The following is a 20,166-nucleotide window of genomic DNA, read 5'->3' on the forward strand; positions in this document are numbered from 1 at the left end:
ATGCGCGCCAACCGGCATTTTGATTTTTGACGAGTCTTGGCCAGGCTTGGCTACGGAACTGGCTGCAAGAAGCCGCACGCGAGTTGGAGAGGCCGCCACTAGATGGCTATCTGCCTCGCGAACGCCGAATGCCGCGATCTTTATCGTGGGAGGTGGTGACGAGAAGGCGCGGCTGCGGGCGCTTATCTGTTTTTCTCATCCAGCGTACGCTTCGGGCGGACGCAGTTGTTGCGACACGCGTCTTTTCTTTTCTTTCACTCTTTCTTTTTATCTTTTAACTCTCCTCTATCTGCAAATGACAGCGGTGGTGGCTCGGCTGGAGTCAGTCGGCAGGCCCGTGCAATTTCCTTTTCATCCTTCTCTCAGTCGCAACATCTTTATCGTGCTTTGATGGCGTGATAGCTTTGCGTAAGCGGAAGGCGCTTCCCCTTGAGGAAAAGCTGGACGTACTAAACGCAGTCGACAGGCAGTCAGGGCGGCCTACGCGGAGCAGCGCAGCGAGCAGCCTACGCAAATTTCAGTGCTTGACGCTGTGCACAACGTCGCTTCAGCGTGGACTGCAGTGAGCGCGTGAACTGCACAGCACTGCTGCGTGCGGGGTGGCCGCACCGCAAAGCGACGCTGACAGCAATGCGGCCTTTGCTATTGAGAAACGCGTTGTTCTTTCCAGAGAGCGAAAGAAACTGCAATCCACCATTCTCGATTTTTTAAAGTCCTAGGGTCAATTTGCGGAAATAAATTGTTTCAAGTCAAAGCTGCACTGTTTTCATTAATTTTCAGTGCTTTCCTCACTGTTGCGTTTTCCCGGCTGTTACTTTTTTTTTCCCGGTCCGGTGAAAAACGTATGAACGGGGTTCTACTGTAAATGCATTCGCGAAGAACATTAGTTTAGGACACTTCACACAGTCTTCACATACACACGCCGTGAAATGATCAAGCCTTTTAGCTTTTCGTTTCTGCTGAAAGATGACCAGTTTGGCTATGAGTTCAACCTGTGAGATCACTAAAAAAATGTCATCCTCCTGCTTGCTAGACAGCTTTAAGGGGGGACCCTGGTCTTAAAAAAAAAAAATTTTATTAATGAAGTCAGTTATAAAATTTTCAGGCCACGTGTATTTTTGTGTGCTGATTCTAGATATGTCATTTAATTTTGTGTAAAACAATTCCTTGAGCACTTGTGCAATTTTTATGCAAGTATTTTGGGAAAACTTTTACAGAAAATTTGCTGCAGGAAACTTGCTGAAATGCATGCCATTGGATTCTCTTGACACCAAGGAATGCAATAAGGGTAAAATTATCATCCTGGCTATCATAGAGCTTGAGTTATAGAGTTTTGAAGTTGTCGCTTCAGAAATGAGAAGAAAAGTGTGTATTCCTGTTTCTGAAACGACAACTTCAAAACTCTATAACTCAAGTTCTATGATAGCCAGGATGATAATTTTACCCCTATTGCATTCCTTAGTGTCAAGAGAACCCAATGGCATGCATTTCAGCGAGTTTCCTGCAAAACTTTTCCCAAAATACTTGCATAAAAATTGCACAAGTGCTCAAGGAATTGTTTTATACGAAATTAAATGACATATCTAAAATCAGCACACAAAAATACATGTGGCCTGAAAATTTCATTACTATATCTAGATTAATAAAATTTTTTTTTCAAGACCAGGGTCCCCCTTTAATGTTTATACTTTGCGGGCGGCAAAGTATAATTGATTAAAATCATGGGGGAATGCAAAGTAGCCTATTATGCGCATATGCAGCCCTTTTTGTTTGGCTGTCGGAACTTCTGAGTTTATCTTTGCGCACCTACACGAGATCACTGTCCAAAAGACGGGCCTGGCGAGCACTACTCTTAAGCACTTCCTTCTGGGTTAAAAAGAACCAACTTTCTGCAAGCCAAACAGTGGTTTCAGAACCTTTGTCGGCCAGTTTCTTATCGGTCTAGTAGCGGTCTACTTGCTCAGAGTGAGCAGTATACCTCAAGCGTTACTGTGAAACGGGCCGGGTCGGGCCCGGGCTGGGCTTCACTTCGGGATTCACGGGCCGGGCTCGCTAGAGCGATAATTTAGCGGGCCCAGGCTCGGGCTTCAGGTCTCAGGCCCGGGCCGGGCTTGGGCCTCAGACTGAGGCCCGTGCAGTGCTCTAGTCTGGATATCTGGCACACGGTGCCACCCAATTCGGAAGCAGCGAGTCTGGAGTAGTTGAACACATCTACTGAAATTTTTATCTTGAAGGTGAAGCTTATCTGGTTTGGCACAAGGGTGGCAGCACTGCTTGCCACTGCCCCATGCTGGTGGTGCTGTGCGAGGAATGCCACCTAGCTGGCGCTTGGTGCTTCGGTTTTTGTAGCCACCAGATCACCGCAAATGGCTTCAAAAGAGCATCATAACTTCGGAACAGGTCTCCCCTACTCTCCAGTAGGGATTGCCCGACTTTCTGCCCCATCAGTGCCAAAATTGCACTGCTCCTGCGTGCGTTTTTTGGCAAATGTTTGTACTGCGAATTTCTGCTACAGTGAAAGCTCGTTAATTCAACCCCCGTTAATTCGGAAAACCGGATAATTTGACGCGCACGCAAGGTCCCTACAATTATACATATGAGTCTATGGGGCGAAACTCTCGTTAATTCGAACAAATTTTGCTGTGCGTCGGCTAATTCGACTTCACTCCGCAGCCCGCCAAGCCGGTGCGCCGAAAGCAAAAAGAAAAAAACACTGCCACGAGTGGCGCTACTGTATGGCTGATAGGCCATCCGTATGGTCATCATCATCAGCAGCGTGAAAGAGGGCGAGGGAAGCGAGGTTACCGGCAGCCGAAGCGGCTGGCGTCTTTTCTTTGTGCTTTGTTGTGTCGCAGCAGTCGTGTTGGTGTCGTCCGCTTAACCCTATCGGCAGCAAGTCTCGTTTTGGCGTGTGTCGTCGTTTCCACGTGTTCTTGCTGCTACGATCGCGGTTGTTTAACCATAAGGCGGCGCCTTTTTTGGTAATTGCGCGTTTTGTCAGCGTGTTTACTGAGCTGCTTGTTGTTGTTGCGACTGAGAGAAGGATGAAAGGAAATTGGACGGGCCTGCCTACTGGCTCAGCCACGCCACCACCCCTGCCACGTGCAGATAGAGGAGAGTTAAAAGATCAAAGGAAAGATAGAGAAAAGATAAGACACCATCGCACAGATAACAGAAACACACAGATCGCACAGATAACAGAAGAAACAGATAAGCGGCCGAAGCCGAGCTCGCTTCACCTCCTCCCCGCGCTGCTTTCGAGTGGGTAGCGCGCAGTGCCTGCGCACCTCGCCTTTGTGTCCTGTCAGCTGACCGAGGATGAAATAATTGAAGTGACGGGCGCTGACGACGATTCGTCAGAAGGTGACGATTGTGAGCAGTTGTCCCAAATGCCGAAGTGGACGGTGAAAGAAGCCGCAGAAGCCTTGTCCGTGCGGGAGGACTCCCTGACGGTGCGTGTGCCGCGGAGCACCTGGCAGCTGTTAGAGCTACCGTAGTCGCTCAAATTCACTCGAAAAAGCAGACAACGATAACAGATTTCTTTGCCAAATAAAGGTACGTCCTGTTGCGGCAAACACTGTTTTTTGTTGTTCATTCGATATTTCGACATTCGGATAATTTGACAATTTTTCGCGGTCCCGTCAGTGTCGAATTAACGAGCTTTCACCGTATATTGAACAGCTTTAAAAAAAAAGACTCATCTGTTCGCTGTAACCAAGCGTGACACCCAGCAAATTACGGCGTCACTTTAATGTCACGCACGCTCACCGTGCAGCCCCTGCGCTGACCAGCGGAGGTGCATGCGGAGGAAGACCGCACGTACCTGAAGGGTGCCCTGGGGCTGTTGGTGATCTTGCGGGGTGAGCGGGCCTTGATCACCATGGGTCGGTGCAGCTCCTCCAGCACCGAGGGGGCCACGTACGTAAAGCCCTGCAGCACAAACGAGGGAGCATGCACTCCGTACAAACAGGGCTAGACTAGACGTGAACCCCTACTACATGCGGCCAGCCCCAAGTGGCAGCTTAGACTTATACCCCTGTCACACGGGCGTTTCGAAGGCCGTCGAACCAATAGTCTATCGACACAAAGGTGATCGAGCGCTGCTACAGGGGCAGATTGAATGGCCATCGAGTCAATAGTCTATCGAGTCAATTGAGCAACGAGGGAACTCTATCGAGATTTGGAGGGCCTTTGAGCGTTGCCCAGTGTTGCTAGCATTGCTTCAAACGACAAACATGGCGGCGCCCTTCAAAGCCGGACCCCTCGCTTCGGACAGAATTCTCGTTGTTGCTGCCTTTTTCAGTGTGTTCACTGGTCATAAATGGGGCACCGGTCTTTCGCTTCGTCTCGCCTTGCCTATAAGGAAACATATATAAATTTGCTTTATTTTTTATTTAGAGCGACGATTCTGCCGCTGATAGGCTTAAGAGGAGAGTCGCTTTGTTGACAGTAATCGTTCCCGTCCTGACAACCAGATGGCGCCACTATAGGCTGAGTTTATTTTTGCGTCTGTGCTAGCATACGCTAATTTAAAAGTGGGAATGCGCCTGCGTTTAGCGTACGTAAGCATGCACACGCTTGCGGTACGTAAACAGCGTAATTTATGCCCTTTTCTCATAGTACCTGTGTACGCCGCGAGCGGCGACGTGGTGTGCAAAAGCGAGAAACAGCAGCGGCGCGGTAGTTCCACCTTGCCTGGACGTCACAGATGAGAACAGGTCTTAGTTTTCGCGGCGAGCGAATCCGCTTCGCTTGCCGGCTTTTTGGACAAGTGTGAACGCGCCTTATGACTCCAAAAAAAGTATTTCAATATTTGGTTAGGTTTTATAAAAATATTTTTGTTATTTTCGCGAAACCGAACATAGCGATTGTGGCGCCTCACGAGCTTGGCGTAAGACGCGAGAACCATTTCAATGGCCATTGAGATTTGCCGTGTAGCAGCACCACAACTCCGAGTCCGACGGCGATCGAAAATCGTGAAGGCCCTCGCCTCGATGGCCATTGAAACTGGCCGTGTGACAGGGCCTTTAGTAATGCACACTCTTCCACAACTAATATTCAATATTCGAAGGCATTTTCTTTCCACAGACATGCACGCGAGAAGCACCGGAAGAGAGACGCAAAAGCAGGGCCACTCACCACAAACACCTGGTTGACGCTGTCGCTGAGCATGCCGTCATCGGGGCTGTCAATGGGCGTCTGCTTCGTGAACTTGGTGTCAAACTGGGACACATCCTCATCGCTCAGCTGGACAGCAGAGACCACAGAGCATTAGCAGCGCTCTGCCCTGACTGCCTTCTCCGCGTGCAGCCTCTAGGCCAAGCACACGGCCCTTAAGCTAAGGACGAGATTTGCACTAAGCCAATACCCACGCTTCATGAGAGTCAAATGAGTGCAACATCATATATATTCATCACATAACACAATTTGCAGCCCACCTACTCTGGTAAATGCCCTGTACGGGACCGGTGTGTTCCCCATTAATATAATACAGTATAACGACACATATGGCTAGCCTTTCCCACAAGGTTGTTGAGGCAATTCCCAACTTTCTTGGGGCAGTTAGAAACTGCCGAAAATTTAATCTTGTATTCTTTACGCGCTTTCTTAATAACAAAACCTAACTTATTCCTTATTTTTTTTTTTGTATTCCTTAAGTAAGACGATCTCTTATCTGGATGAATTTGTCAAAAAAAAAAAAAAGTCTGTCACGTGCTTGAATCCACTTATATGAGCCCGGCACAACAGTCCCCCTTACCACTGCAGCACCATAGCAGCACAGCGCAAGAAAGTGTCGCCGCAAAACTGCACTGGTTCCCCAGCAAGAAAAAAAATGGGAGGGGGCTCTGCCTTTCAAGCAGTGGGCCTGCATGCTGTGGCCCAGGTTGCTCGTCCCGAGCAACCAACCATTAATTCCACTGCCACCTGTCATAGGTGGGCAGGTTGTTATGATGGCGCAAGGTCACGTGACCTAGGTGGCCACCTGCCTCCCAGGTGGCTCTCTGGGGACCCCCTGCCAGAGCCATGCCGTGATTTTTTCGCCGCAACGCTGACGCCGGAAAGTCCGACACCGGATTTTATGGTAAAGAGTCCCTAACCCTTTCACTGCCAGGTTTGTTTACACACAGCTGCACACACCCTGCCGGGTTTTCTCTGCATGTTAGTTTCCTGGAAATTTTTTGCTAGTAACGCACTAAAATGCTCTGCAGGGTATGTAGACATGTTTATTCAGGATAATCTTATAGATATTAGTTGTACTGAATCAAATCTTCCAGCACCAATCGTGCCTGTCGGACTTCCTCCTCTTACGTGAATTTTTCGGTGGAAGGGGGACTTCATCGCCGACATCACTCGACAGGGCACTTCGGTGGGCTCCTTCCTCGTTCTCATTATCATTGGACTCCGAATTCACAAGCAGTTTTTAATTTCTTCGTTCGTCAAAGCGCGGACGAGTGTGGCACATGGCCTCACATGGCTCCTGTGTGGAGACCAAAACGAAGCGACTCGGATGTGGAAACATGCTTGCTATCTGTTGTGTAAAATTTACCCCACAAGATCTACGAGTTTATAGCGTCTCTCCATAGATGGCGCTACATGTTTGGATCGTTTATTTTTACACGAGTATTATCGGGAGCGGCAGGGGGTGAGTTAAAAAGCCAAAACGAGTTAACTCGGGAGAGCCAGGGGGTGTGCATATGTGGTAGCCCAAGTTATCTCGGGAGTGGCGGTGAAAGGGTTAAAATCTGAAACCACTTGGTTTTTAAATGTTCCGCTGAGGTACTGCCTCTAAGCTGAGAGGTAGAAGGCATCCGCTGACTGAGCACTGGACCCCACTCGGCACTGCCAAGGAATGTCAGCCAGGGTGGCAGAGGTGCAAGACCCACCAGCTGGGGCTTGATGGGGGGGTCGACGCGCCTGGCCAGCACGTCCTCCCAGTTGACGTGCCGGAAGAAGGGGTGCACCTTGATGTCCTGGGCATCCCTCGGTCCACTGCCCAGCCTCTGGAGGACATTGCGCCGCAGCAGCTGGGGGGGGGGGGGGATGCGGCATAAGATCTACAGTAGTTTCAGGCAGCACTGGCACGTGCAAAGCTCCGACCTGCTGCGCGCAGGATAACACCAAGCATGCAGCAACAAAGTGCACACACATTTGTGCCGAACAATCGCAACATGACAACTGTCAAGCCACAACAATATTTGTGAATCAGAATACCAGACACCTGAAACTCAAATCTGGTTGTGTTGGTTATTGTCCAATTTGACTTTGATACTTAACTAATCGTGCACCCTCGTGCAGTGCGCTTTTTAGCACGCTGCATGAACATGCATGATTAGTCAAGTATCAAAGTCAAATTGGACAATAACCAACACAACTCGATTTGAGTTTCAAGTGCCCAGTATTCGGATTTACAAATATTTCTCAACCTGAATACGGTTAAACCTCGATATAATGAAGAACGCAAAAATCCACAGTTTACTTTGTGAAATGGACATATCGCGACATTGAAATTTGCCTCGCGAAACGCAGAGAATCCTTCTAAACATTTCGCGGACCACTCTCGGAGAAAAGCCCAATTTGAGGTAAAAGTGGTCGGTAATTCCGGTGATCAGGACGACGCTCCTGTACAGAGTTTTGGTGCTGCTGTCACTGCTGCCCTCCTCAGCTGAGGGTCGCCGATCACACTGCCTCCCTGACGACACATTCAGCCGCCACTGCTGCTGAGGCCTCATTGGAGGGAGCTTAGCACTTAGTAGCCTTTCTGCCTTTTCGTCGCAAGCATGATCATGCGAGTCTTCATGAGCATGCATGCACAGTTTTGGAGTGGGGAGTGAGGTTTTCAGGCTAATGGGTGTTCCGACCCTTCAAATCCTTTTATAAAGCCTTGGAAATAAAACTTGATAATCACAGTGCCCTCGCTTTGAGAATAGGCAATGCACCGCATTTGGTGCAGATTTTCGGGTGCGGCCGCAAAAGCTGCGGCTGGCCTGGCTGGCTGCGTTGCACAGATGCTCGTGCCGACTAGTGGATTTGCCCGACAGCATTCGTGAACCTTGCCTGTAGTCGAACCTCGATATAACGAACCTCAATTTAAAGAAATTTGGGAAGTAATGCATTTTTTTCATTTTCCAATCTCTGCCCCAATGAAAACCGCGTATTTTTCTCTTGATTAAATGAGGTGGTTTTATACTGCACTTCCGATTTAACGACATCCTCGCACATCACACGCACACACCAGGAGATCCCTTGAGAAGCAGATGAAAATGAAATCTTTAACAGGGACAGACAGCGATTTGCATGCACCCTTTAATGCACAAATTTTGCCGCCAGGCTTCAATCAGCAGAGCAGAACAGAAGCAGAACGTACCACTGCGACATCTATTGCATACATATGAAGTCTGCAGCAGACACGCTCCTCTTGTGCTAGCTGGAGTGCTTCGGAAGATCCAGAACGCATCACGACTTGACGTCACAGGCCTGTTGAAGCGGGAAAGCTCCAACCGGAAGTGGCTGACAAACAGCGTTCGCCTACTCGCCACTCATGTTTCTTTGATCGTCTCGCTGTGCATAAGCTGTTTGTTCCTGTTTACCATGAGCTGTGCACCTCAGAAGAAAAAGGTTTTGGGCCTTGATGTGAAGGAAAAAATTATCACTGAAGTGATAAGCGGCGAAAACAAGAAGGCTGTTGCAGAAAGGTATGGAGTTTCATCGAGCTCACTGTCAACAATTTTAAGTTGAAAGACAGCATCATGAGTGCAGTCAGTGCTGGTGACTCGGGGCAACAAAGAAAAACGCTGATGGAAGCAGTTTACATTGACGTCGAAACAGCCCTGTTCTCATGGTTCCTGGATACACGTGAGCAGGGCCATTCTTCAGCAGAATGCCCTCAACACCACTTCTACCCCTGGGTGCAACAATTTCAAGACCAGCAGTGGGTGGCTGCAACGATTCAAGGAACGGCATGGCACTGTAGGGAAGGTGGCCAGTGGAGAGTCTGCTCAAGCGGACGCAATTAGAGCAGCGGACTGGTTGCATAATACTTTCCCTGGCATTTTGGAACGTTGTAACGTCGCCAACATTTATAATGCCGATGAGACTGCATTTTTCTACCGGCTGTTGCCAAGAAAGACGTTGAAAAATGAAAAGTTCCACGGTGGCAAACACGGTAAGCAGCATCTGACTGTTTCATTCTGTGTAAACACGGACAGCAGCGATAAACGTGTGCCATTCGTAACTGAACGAGTGAGGAGCCACGTTGCTTCAACAAAACGCCAACAAAATGTCGACGTGTCTCCAAAAGAGTTTGTTTCGGCGAACGACCAACTGGCAACATGCGAATTATGCACCGTCCAAGACATCATTGCAGATGTTACCGCTGAAGAGGAGAACAACGACGATGACAACCAAGACGCCGGAGATTGCAGTGGCGATCGTCAGCCATTAAATACCGACGGTGCACTCGAAGCTTTGGATGGGCTTCGTGGCTTTGCCGTGTCTGCGGAGCTCAGTGAGGAAACTGCTACTCGTTTCTAAGAGTTTCAAAAAAGCTTGGCGCAGGACCTCGAGAAACAAAAAGTGCAGCGCAAAGTGACCGATTATTTCAAAATGCTTTAATAAAAGCAAGTTCTGTGCCAAGTATGTATTATTCACGATCTTTCGGAGTCCGTTTTGGATAATACCGATTTTATTCTTGGTGCCCGTGAGAATCATATCAATGAGATTCTACTTTAATGACAGCACATTTAGTGTGCGCAATAACACCACCTGTCATTTTCGCTGCACTTGAAAGCCATGACACACCGCTGATAGATACGGCAGTCTAGACAGCGGACTGATTCGTGCCTTTTGAGAAGGCACCAGCACAACACACTCCACCTGCCAGCCTACTGGCCTTCGCGCTCACCTTCCTTAGAAGATCCCGTGCATCAGGCGTCAGGTAAGGGGGAAGGTTTAGCCGACAGCGCAGGATCTGAAAGAAGCAATGCACAGCACGAGCACCATTACGGCAGTGAAAAAAAATGCAATGACTAGCAAAATAAATGCCTTCAACAGCCAATAAGAAAACATAATCTCTTGAAACAGTGACAATGCCAGGTTCATTAAAGCTTCACTGAAGTGTCGCACAGAAGCTATGGCTACGAGGTCATGATACTGGTAACCTGCAGTAGCAGCTCCATTCTATGTAATGAGGTGGACATGGAAGACTGCCTTTTCACTACTGCTATGAAAGCACGTTAATTTTGAGGGGTTCTATTCAGTGCACAGCCCTCCTCCAGAGCACCCCCACTAATGCAGCTATGGAGCAAAAATTAACTCGCTTTCCTCTATAAAGAAAAATAATACGCATGCGCACCCATTGTATGCACACCATTATCACAGAGGCGCAAACTACACAAGGTGAGCGCATGTTGCCACATCCAACAATACAACACTCACCTTCTCTATTGTCTTTTTCCTGTTCTCAGCGGTGTACGGAGGCTGAAAAAGAGTGAAAGACCGGTCACACCAATTAACACACTATTAATAAGCTCTGTGAACCAAGTTAAAAGGTCAGCAATGCGCTGCTTTGTACTGAAATGCACCAATTCATCCTTTTCACCCCACTATACTACACACATGCACTAAAAGGGCTCTGCGATCGCCATGGGCTGGTGCTCCTAAGCTTATTCCTGGCTAAGAGCAACATGCTAAGAATGCACACAGGCGAGTGAAGTGATGACTGCGAGTGCGACAAAGTGCAAACAGGACCGCAAGAGGGCAAAATACTCACTGCTCCAGTCAGCATGTCGTACATGAGTGCCCCCAGACTCCACCAGTCGACCGCCTTGGCATGGCCTGTCCTGGTGAGGATCTCGGGGGCCCTGTGCGGGGGGACAGTGGGCAGAGGTGAGCGTAGGCACCAACTACCCGCTCGTGTGACGCTAGTCATAGCACATGTACAGAAAAACCTTAATAATTTTAACTCTTAATTCAAAATCTCGGAAAATTCTTATATTTCTGCTAAAGGTACTCCACGCGCTGGCCGACTTCTACTTTCGAAGGAGAGTTTAAAAAAAAAAAAAAAGGACGGGAGCCAGGACAACGTTTATTTCGGTTTAATAAATCGGTCGTGCAGGGGAATAATTCGATGTTTCCAAGAATGCTAGGAGCGTGTAGATTGAGTTCCTGTGGCAAGATGAGCTCAGAATCCCCTTTAGTGCACCTTTAGCTGGGGACTGTGAAACTTAATTCATCCTCTACTTCCTAAGGCCTCTCCTAAGGCTCTAAGGCCGCAGTCATCATCATCATCGTCGTCAATTTTTTTTTCTGCGGTGCCACTTCCCACTATCCACATTGGCATCAGTATCGCCAGCTCCAGCCTTTTGTGACGTGTTTTAGCACGATGGGCAAGCACCTAACAGCCACACGGCTGGGAGTTAGCTCTCGAAAGTGGCAAGCGTGCAGTGGACAGGGAATTCAACGTGGCCGAGAAGTGCGTCCGATGATGGCACAACCAAAAGAGAAACACAAGCTGCAAAAAGCATGTTTTCAGAGGCAAGCCGTGCGAGTTTCCCGAACTGGAAGAAGAGCTGCTCTCTTATGTGGTGGCAGTGCGGAACAACGGCTACGCGTTGACAGCGGACATGCTGCGCGGCTTCTTGTGGGATGAGCGTGCACCAGAGCACAGCACCAGATCAAGAGTTGGAATAGTCCACGAGCGACAAATGAACACAGAATAAATGCCGCTCATTCCTTGATTGGTGTGTTTTTACCTAAAAAAAATTTTTTCGTACATCGCATGTATGGGCCGCACCCCGAAAATTGGCCCCAAATCTGGGAAAAAAAGTGCGGCCCTTGCAAGCGTTTATACAGTATACCGCACAACCATCATTGAGGTGATAAAACCAAAACTGAAACAGCATCAAGGAAAGAATTCAATTACAAATTATTTAGCGGTCGCAAATGAGTACCACGAGGTGATCCATGTGTACCAACGTCTAATGTATCATATGAAAGAAGACAACACGCAAGCAAAAATCTGGTGTCTATGCTCCTTCAAGATGACTCTTAGGGGACAATGACCAGTGGTAAAAAGTGTGGGGTTCTGCATCGTGAACACCTGTGCTGCTAGAAGTCCTAGCACTGCAGTAGGAGACACCAGGAGGTGAGGCCACTCACATGTACTCTATCGTGCCGCAGAACGTATGCGTCATGGCACCGTCCTGGATAGACTCCTTGCATAGTCCAAAGTCGGTCAGCTTCACGTGACCTGCAGCAGAAGAGGGGCCAAGGTGGAGGGAGGGTTAGCCCAAACACTGCTCACCGAGTACACTAATTTACGCCACTCAATTGCAGCCAAATCTTGTGGAAGGCCTCCTCCAACCTTTTAATTCACTATTACGGGCAATACGCAGAGTTTGAATTAAGGGGGGAAGAGGGTCTTAGGAATAAATTTTTACTAATGAAGTCACAACTATGAAATCTTCAGGGAACATGCATTTGTGTGTGCTGATTCCAAATATGTAATTTAATGTAAAAAGAGTCCTTGTGCAGTTATGCAATATGTTAGGTAACTTTTGCCGAGAGTTTGAAAGAAATTCTACAGCAGAGAACTTGTTAGATTGCATGCCATTGGTTTGTCTTGACATCAGGCTATACAATAAGGGTAAAATTATCATCCTGCCTGTTATAGAAGGTGTGTTATAGGATTTTGAAATCATGAATTTCATCCCGTTTGTGAAGTGGCAAATTCAAAACCCTGTAACTCAACTTCTATGATAGGTAGGATAACAATTTTGCCCTTATTGCATAGTTTGATGCGAAGACAATGGCATGCGCCCTAGCAAGTTCCCTGCAAAAAAATTTATTGAAAGCTCTTGACAAAAAGTTACAGAACGTACTATAAAAGTGCACAAGGACTTCTTTTACATAAAATTAAATTACACATTTCAAATCAGCATGCAAAAACACGTTTCTTGAAGATTCCACTATTGTGAATTCATTAACAAAAACTTGTTTTCTAAGGCCAGCTTCCCCTCTTAAGGAAACGGCCGCAGCAGCGTTCATCCGGTGCAGGACTAGCAAGGGACCGAGTGTCTGGATCGCCGGACTGTTTAAGAACAGCTTTTCAAGGGACCAGGCCGATTGCTGAAGAGACCAGGACCTCAATTCGAATCAATCAGAAGTTTTAACCGGGCAAGGTGAAATAAACGCGAGTCCCCAAAACATTCCTCTGATGCAATAAAGTCGCCAGTTCAGCATGTCACTACAGTCAACAAAGAGGTAGTGCTGCTCGCTCACCCTGGGCATCAAGCAGGACATTCTCTGGCTTCAGGTCCCGGTAGATGATGCCCTCTTGGTGCAGGTGCTCCAACGCCAGCACTATTTCGGACAGGTAGAAGCTGCAGGGAGGAACAACACACTGTTGTCCAACAGTTCAACAGCAGCCCCAATGGTTCCCATTCAATGCACTACGGCACTCGCTCCTGAAAAGAAGCACTGACAAGTTCTTTTCAGGCACCATTTCTGGTGCTAACAACAGTGGGACAAGGCCTTCCACTGATATCTCCAAGTGCACTTCAAATGATATATTACTCCAGCGTTTCTCCTGCAGTTCCAGTTTCAGTCTCCTCGCCTTGCAACGCCAAACAACAGTTCACAAGTCACTAGCACTCAAGAAACAATGGCGCTTTTTCTACTCCATCAGCTGTTTTGGAGCCCATGTCACTTGTGGTAGTTCTTTGGTTGTCCACAGCTGACACAGCAATAATTAACTGTTCTACAAGTGCATGGGACTTGTGTTTGTATTCACTTCCAAAGCATACTTGGCATATCTCCAGTTCAGTTATTTTTAATGCCCTCTCCGTTATCACCAAGAAAAGGCGTTCAAGACAATCCGCCAAAAGTGCTGCAAACAATGACGGAAACTGCCGCATCAGCTCAACACCAAGTGCATTCATGCATTTCTTAAAGGACAACTCCGAGGGTTTCTATAACATTTTCAGCTCATAATCACATCAAGTTCTTTAGAGTGCCTTCTCTCCGGTACAAAAAAAATGCCTGGCATTCAATGTAGCCTGAACAGAGTTTATATGAGCGAAAGCTCTGTTATGTATGGTCTCCACTGCCTTAAATCAAACGTCAAGCTCAAGGTAAAAGGTCAGGCAACTAATCGTCACAGTCATATGACCACGTGGCCACACTACCATAGCTTGGGCCACACCACCATGCAGTTTGTTCGGTTTGACCTTGTGAGGCATTGAAGGTCACTGCACATGCGGTGCTCACTGGCTCAAATCAAATGTCAAGGTCAGGTATGCAATGGTCATAGTCATATGATCATGAGGTCATACTGCCATAGCTTGGGCCATACCATCATGCAGTTAAGTTCGGTTTGACCTTGTGAGGCATTGAAGGTCATTGTACATGTGGTGCTCACTGGCTCAAATCGAATGTCAAGGTCAAAGGTCAAGGTCAGGTATGCAATGGTGATAGCCAAATGATCATGAGGTCACACTGCCATAGCTCGGGCCATACCGTCATGCAGGTAAGTTCGGTTTGACCTTGTGAGGCACTGAAGGTCAATATCTCATCCACATTGAAATCGGAAGTTGTACCCTGAGGACCAGAGCTCTCGCTCTAAAAACAGTTTTTCAAAATACCGAGTATTTATTTTAAAACAAAAGACTAGGAAACCAAAACCAAAGTTTGGCTTTTAGCCAAACTATGATGTCATGGACATACCAAACTACCGTATAAATGCGTATAAGGGCCGCACCCCGTTCTCCAGAAGGAAATGTTTAAAAAAAAATAAATCCGTGTAAGGGCCGCACCCGAACTTTCCACAGCCTTCTAAATGCACGCGCCGCGGCCTCCGCGATCGGCTCCGGCTGCGAGCAAAAGTTCACTTGATCGCGGAGGCCGCGCATGCGTACAGGAGCTTCCAAGTGCCGTCCATGGATGGCGCCCGAGGCCGCGGTCATCATCATCATCATCATCGTAAGCTTTTTTTTCTGCGCCATGATCTCCCGCCATTCACATAGACATCAGCATCGCCAGCTCCAGCCTTTGTTGTTTTTGTGGCGTGTTAGCGTGCTCGCCGTAGTTGTGGTGGTTGTAACTTTCGCATGCTGCCGCTGAGCTTTGCAGTTTTAGCACGATGGGCAAGCGCCTTAATAGCTACACGGCTGGGAGTTAGCTCTCGAACACGCAAGTGTGCGGCGGGCAGGAAATTCGACGCAGCCGATGATGATGCAACCAGAAGGATGCATTGAGAAACACAAGCTGCAAAAAGCCCGCTTTCCGAGGCAAGCCGTGCGAGTTTCCCGAAATGGAAGAAGAGCTGCTCTCTTATGTGATGAAAGTGCGGAACAGCAGCCACGTGTTGACAGCGGACGTGCTGCGTGGCTTCTTTTGGGATGAGCGTGCACCAGAGCACAGCACCAGCTCAAGAGTCGGAATAGTCCACGAGCGACGAATGAACGCAGAATAAATGCTGTTCATTCCCTGGTTGTTGTGTTTTTACTTTAAAAAAATTTTTTTTCCCGCAAATTGCGTGTATGGGCCGCACCCCGAAAATTGGCCCTCGAATCTGGGAAAAAAAGTGCGGCCCTTACACGCGTTTATACGGTATAACGTCACGGACACTGTCCCAAAACTTATTGTGCGTGAGGTGATTGGCTACATCGGCGACTGTAAGTGTCAGCTTGGGTCTTTTCTGAACTGACCAAAAACAAGCGTCACACACGCAAGGGTGCAGTAGAAATCGCCCCGATCGAGGGCACGAAGTGCATATTTGCACTCCAACAAGATGTCGCCTGGCTACAAAATTTGGCACCAGTGACCACGAAACTGCAGGGAACTCACCCCGACAGTTTCAGCAAAATCCGTGGGGGTGCAAAAAAAATGCCGGAGTAAGGGTGCTGGGAACCATCCTTAGCTTAGAACACGGAGATCGAAGCATTTAGGAGGCGAAACTCGCCTCTCTCCCGCGGCCGCGGATAGTCACAGGCGCTGTCTGCTTCCTTCGACCTCCGCCGGATGCCGCCCTCGTCAGGTTCCCGGGGACGACTCGCGCGCATTTCTGTGCTTCCGCGGGAGAGCATTTGCGCGGCCGACATTTTCTTCGCAATAATGTCATCCTGCCCTGGGTAATCGTGTGGTAAAACGTGGCTTCATAGCACGGGAGGCAATTTACATTCGAATTCTAACCTTTAATGTGCCTGCGGCGCGGCGCTCTTCCACCTATTGGTGGGCAGTGCTGCGCGTGATGGCTGCCCTTTTTACTCACGTCGTGAAGGAAATTGGCTGGACACACATGAAGCATACGAAGGATTTTAGCTTTGTCCGCTGACCTTCAGGGACTTAGGGACCACGATAGAGAGGCATGCAGCAAAGCTTGCTGAAGAACTGAAAAGGTGAAGAGGTGAATATGCTCCCGGCGCAAGCATCGGTCATAATTAAGGCAACACGTACATAATAGCCTGCTGATTCGCGTGTCCTCTTCAGTCGAAACAAATCACTGGGAACAAGTCACTGGGAACAAGTCACTAGGAACAAGTCACTGGGAACAAGTCACTGGGAACAAGTCACTGGGAACAAGTCACTGGGAGCCTTGAAGGAGATGACGCTTTCTTTGCAGGACTTGTATCCGCTATTGCAGTTCGGAACGAAGCACTTACGTCCCATCGTATGCTATAGCGAGGCAGTAAGAAGTACCGGGTCCACGGAGATAGACCAGGACTCGAGCACGAGCACTCTACCACGCCGGTCACTCAGCTTCTGGAGACTAGAGCACACGACTCCACCCGCTGTTTCGAGGGTGTTACGTGTTACAGAGTACCGTATTTACCCAATTCCAACGCGCACCCGACTTACGGCACAAAAAAAAAAAAAAAAATTCAAGCCCAGATTTTAACGCTTGCCTGATTTCGGTGACGAAAAAAAAAAAAAACTACAAGCCCGCTTCTAACGTGCGTGTGATTTCCGCGAACGAAAATAATTTGAAACCGGTTTTATATTTTCAGGTGAGAACAGGCTGTTTATTCACCCAAACTTCATTCACACTGTCACTCTCGGACAGCTTCTTCTCACTCTCCGACCCCAACATCTCGTCTTCAGTGCCGTCCATGGCATTAGAAATTCCGCATTTCTAGAATGCCTTTACAACCATAACAGATGGAATTCCAAGCCAAGCTTCGGCCACCCACCTGGAAATTTCCTCGATTGAGGCACGCTTCAGCCTATTGCTGGCTGTGAAGGTGTGGCAGCCATTCATTGTACAGTGCTCGAATGCGGTCTTCCGCGGGCTTGTTGATACACACATCAAGTGGCTGCAGCTGGGAAGTCATTCCACCCGGTATCACCACAAGGTCCGTGTGGCAAGCTGAAAGCTTGTCTTTAACACGCTGGTCTAGGTGGCACTTGAAGGCGTCTAGAACAAGCATGGAGCGGAGCCCCAAGCTACCACCCGGCCTCTTGCGCCATACACAGTCAATCCAGTCGATGACAAGATCCGAGTCCATCTAACCTTTCTCGTTGGCGCGCACTATAACGCTTCGTGGAAAGTTCACAGACTTGGGGAGTGTCTTGCGCTTAAAAACAAGAAAAGGAGCTAACTTGCTACGATCTGCGGTACAGGCCAACATTGCGGTTACCCGGGTCTTTTCGTTGCCGGACGTAAGCACTCTAACTTGCTTCGCCCCTGTTGACTCCACAGTGGTACTGGCGGGCATATCAAAATAGACAGGCGTTTGGTCGGCATTTGCGATCTGCCCAAGTTGATAATCATTACTGTGACGCAACGACAGAACGTATCGCTGAAAGGAAATCAGCTTCTCTTCAAAAGCCTCCGGCAGCTTCTGGCACACACCAGTCTGTCTAAGAAGCGAAAATCCTTTCCGCTTCATGAATCTAGCGCTCTAATTCCCGCTCGCTTTGAATTGGCTTCTTGACAGGCCTCGACTACGCGCAAGCTCAAGGGCCTTCACCTTGAGCACCTCGGTGGTGACGGGCATGAGATCCACGCGATGCTGCCGCATGAAATCAGCCAGCTCGTCTTCAAGGTCAGGAAACCTCCCCGCCTGCGGAGCTTGGCGGCCTTTGCTTGATGTCTTGCACTCAAAGATTGACTTGTTCAGTCTTCGCCAGTGGCGAACACAAGTCTCCGGCACACCAAAATGACGGGCAGCATGCCTACTGCCGCTCTGTTCTGCGTGCAGAATAACTTTGCGCTTAAAGCTATTCTCATGGCGGACACGACGCGTCTTCGTGGCCGCTGTACCCATTCCCGAAAACGATATCGCACGGAGAACACCACCGTCGCGCTACGGACGATGCCGTAGCTTGGTACTTGCGTCGTAAACGCCGCAAAAGAGAGGCGAGACAGTTGTGCCACGCTCGCTGACAGATACGACAAGCAAAGAAAAGCAAAATGGCTCCTGCGACGCAGATAACGAGCAAATGTGCTCCCATGGTTGCCAGCAATTAGTGAGCTCCCATATCGTATGATGGCGATGACGATGGGCAGCTGCAGGGCAGTTTCGGTTTGCACCCGAATCCAACGCGCATGCGATTTTAAGGCTTATTTTTCCCGAAAAAAGGTGCGCGTTGGAATTGGGTAAATACGGTATTCCTTATTTATTTATTTTTTCTTGGTTTCTTGCCTTCCGCCAGTTTGTGTCCGAAGCTGCTAAAAGATTTGGCGGAGCTCCTCTGCAGGGAGTGGCGGGAGTTTCCCCAGCCGTCACTGTGCACAAGCAGGGCTGTCTTCCTCACCGTTCTCAAGACAGTCTGAGCGGGGCAGCGACGCATTGTGCTAGCCCATTTTGTCCCCGAATACCCAAATAGAAGAGCCTGACATCTCAGGCACGACCAGCTACAATGGACCGCTCCACAGCACGATGAAAGAGACCGCTCGGTTACACGAAGCCGTATCGATACGTGCAGTGCCCAATTAGCGGTGACAGCGTTGCGATTCCCTTGCAGCTCAAGAGGCAGGGGAGATAAGGATCCAGCTGGGCTCATACATCGTGGGATTCGACCCGCCTTACAGGGAGAGTACAGCATTTGGAAGCCCGCTTCAGGGTCCCTCTGACCGCAGGGGATGAAAAGGGAGCGGTGCAATGCTTAAAAAAAAAAACTGTGAACCCGTCCGTGGGCTGGCTAGTTTAGCCACAGCTAGAAGCACGACGTCTACAACTACTTAGCCGCCGTTCTCCGTGCAAGCCGGCTGGAATGGTAACATTCTTGATACCCCATCAGCGGCCCCAGACCACAAACGGAGGGGTTCCCTGTAACACCTCACCAATATATTCCCGCACTGCTTTTTTTTTTTTCACGCTCCGCCGCCGTCCAGAAACCACGCCACGCACCGCGCAGCGCGGTGCCTCGCGCTGCCCAAGCGAGCACCGCGCGTGAGCGCCATCTACCGCGTGCCACGGAAACGGACCTCCCTTCCTCTCCTCCACTGCGACGTTTTCTGGTCGCCCGCGCCGGCCGCGGGGACATGGAGTTGCGCCTCCTAAAAGCCTTCTACAGTCAAGCCCACTTATAACAATATTCAAGTGCCATGGAAATACCATTGTTATAACCAATAATTGTTATAACAGGGTTGTGCCGAAAAAAAAGAAAGGATGACAAACTTCAGAGCATTTATTGACAGTAGATACCCAGAGGGGTTTGATTGTTCTAATGCCTGTAAAAGGTCGTTAAATCGAACTTCAGGGAACCAGAACAATGTTCACCGTTCACCGATGACCAAAGCACCGCCATCACTGCGCCACTGGGAGCTTTGCGCACCTTCACGTCACAGGAATCAAGCCGGCTTTTTGGAAGCTATTCTTACGGGAAAGTCAAGAAGCATGCAGAACCAAGGGTGCGGTGACAGCTGACAAGAGAAAAACCGTGCTGGCTGCATGCACGCGCGCTGCACTGACTGATTAGGGGTACGCATGGCGTGTGTAGCCAATGCAGCAATGCAGCAGCTCTCCTGACGCGATGACGCCTGCCTCTTTTGCTTTCGTGGCGTTGCTGCGCCAGCTTAGTCCATTGGTCGGCCCCACACGTGCACGCTTTTGTGTTGTAAGCATGGTTTTGCTGGTGTAGTTGTAGCATTTCTTTTCTTTTTCTGTAATGGTTGACACTCAATTACCAGATTTAATTGTTATAACCAATAATGTGCCTTGACAG

At 48.9% G+C, this 20,166-nt stretch overlaps 1 protein-coding gene across 2 annotated transcripts in view; it reads right to left on the reverse strand.

Annotated features, from left to right (window-relative positions):
• The window catches only part of LOC149362075 (ribosomal protein S6 kinase beta-1-like), a 64,141-nt gene that overhangs the window by 17,149 nt on the left and 26,826 nt on the right, over positions 1-20,166 (reverse strand). For both annotated transcript variants that reach the window (XM_089572913.1, XM_089572912.1), the window contains exons 7-14: positions 13,279-13,379; positions 12,157-12,247; positions 10,769-10,859; positions 10,435-10,476; positions 9,902-9,967; positions 6,885-7,025; positions 5,140-5,247; positions 3,824-3,930 (exon numbers count right to left, since the gene is read on the reverse strand). In XM_089572913.1, the coding sequence (XP_089429039.1) occupies positions 3,824-3,930; positions 5,140-5,247; positions 6,885-7,025; positions 9,902-9,967; positions 10,435-10,476; positions 10,769-10,859; positions 12,157-12,247; positions 13,279-13,379 (747 nt within the window). The remainder of the gene's footprint in view (positions 1-3,823; positions 3,931-5,139; positions 5,248-6,884; positions 7,026-9,901; positions 9,968-10,434; positions 10,477-10,768; positions 10,860-12,156; positions 12,248-13,278; positions 13,380-20,166) is intronic.

Source organism: Amblyomma mixtum, chromosome 2 (assembly GCF_055824585.1).
Source record: "Amblyomma mixtum isolate Tamu chromosome 2, ASM5582458v1, whole genome shotgun sequence".
In the NCBI taxonomy this organism is placed as follows: domain Eukaryota; kingdom Metazoa; phylum Arthropoda; class Arachnida; order Ixodida; family Ixodidae; genus Amblyomma; species Amblyomma mixtum.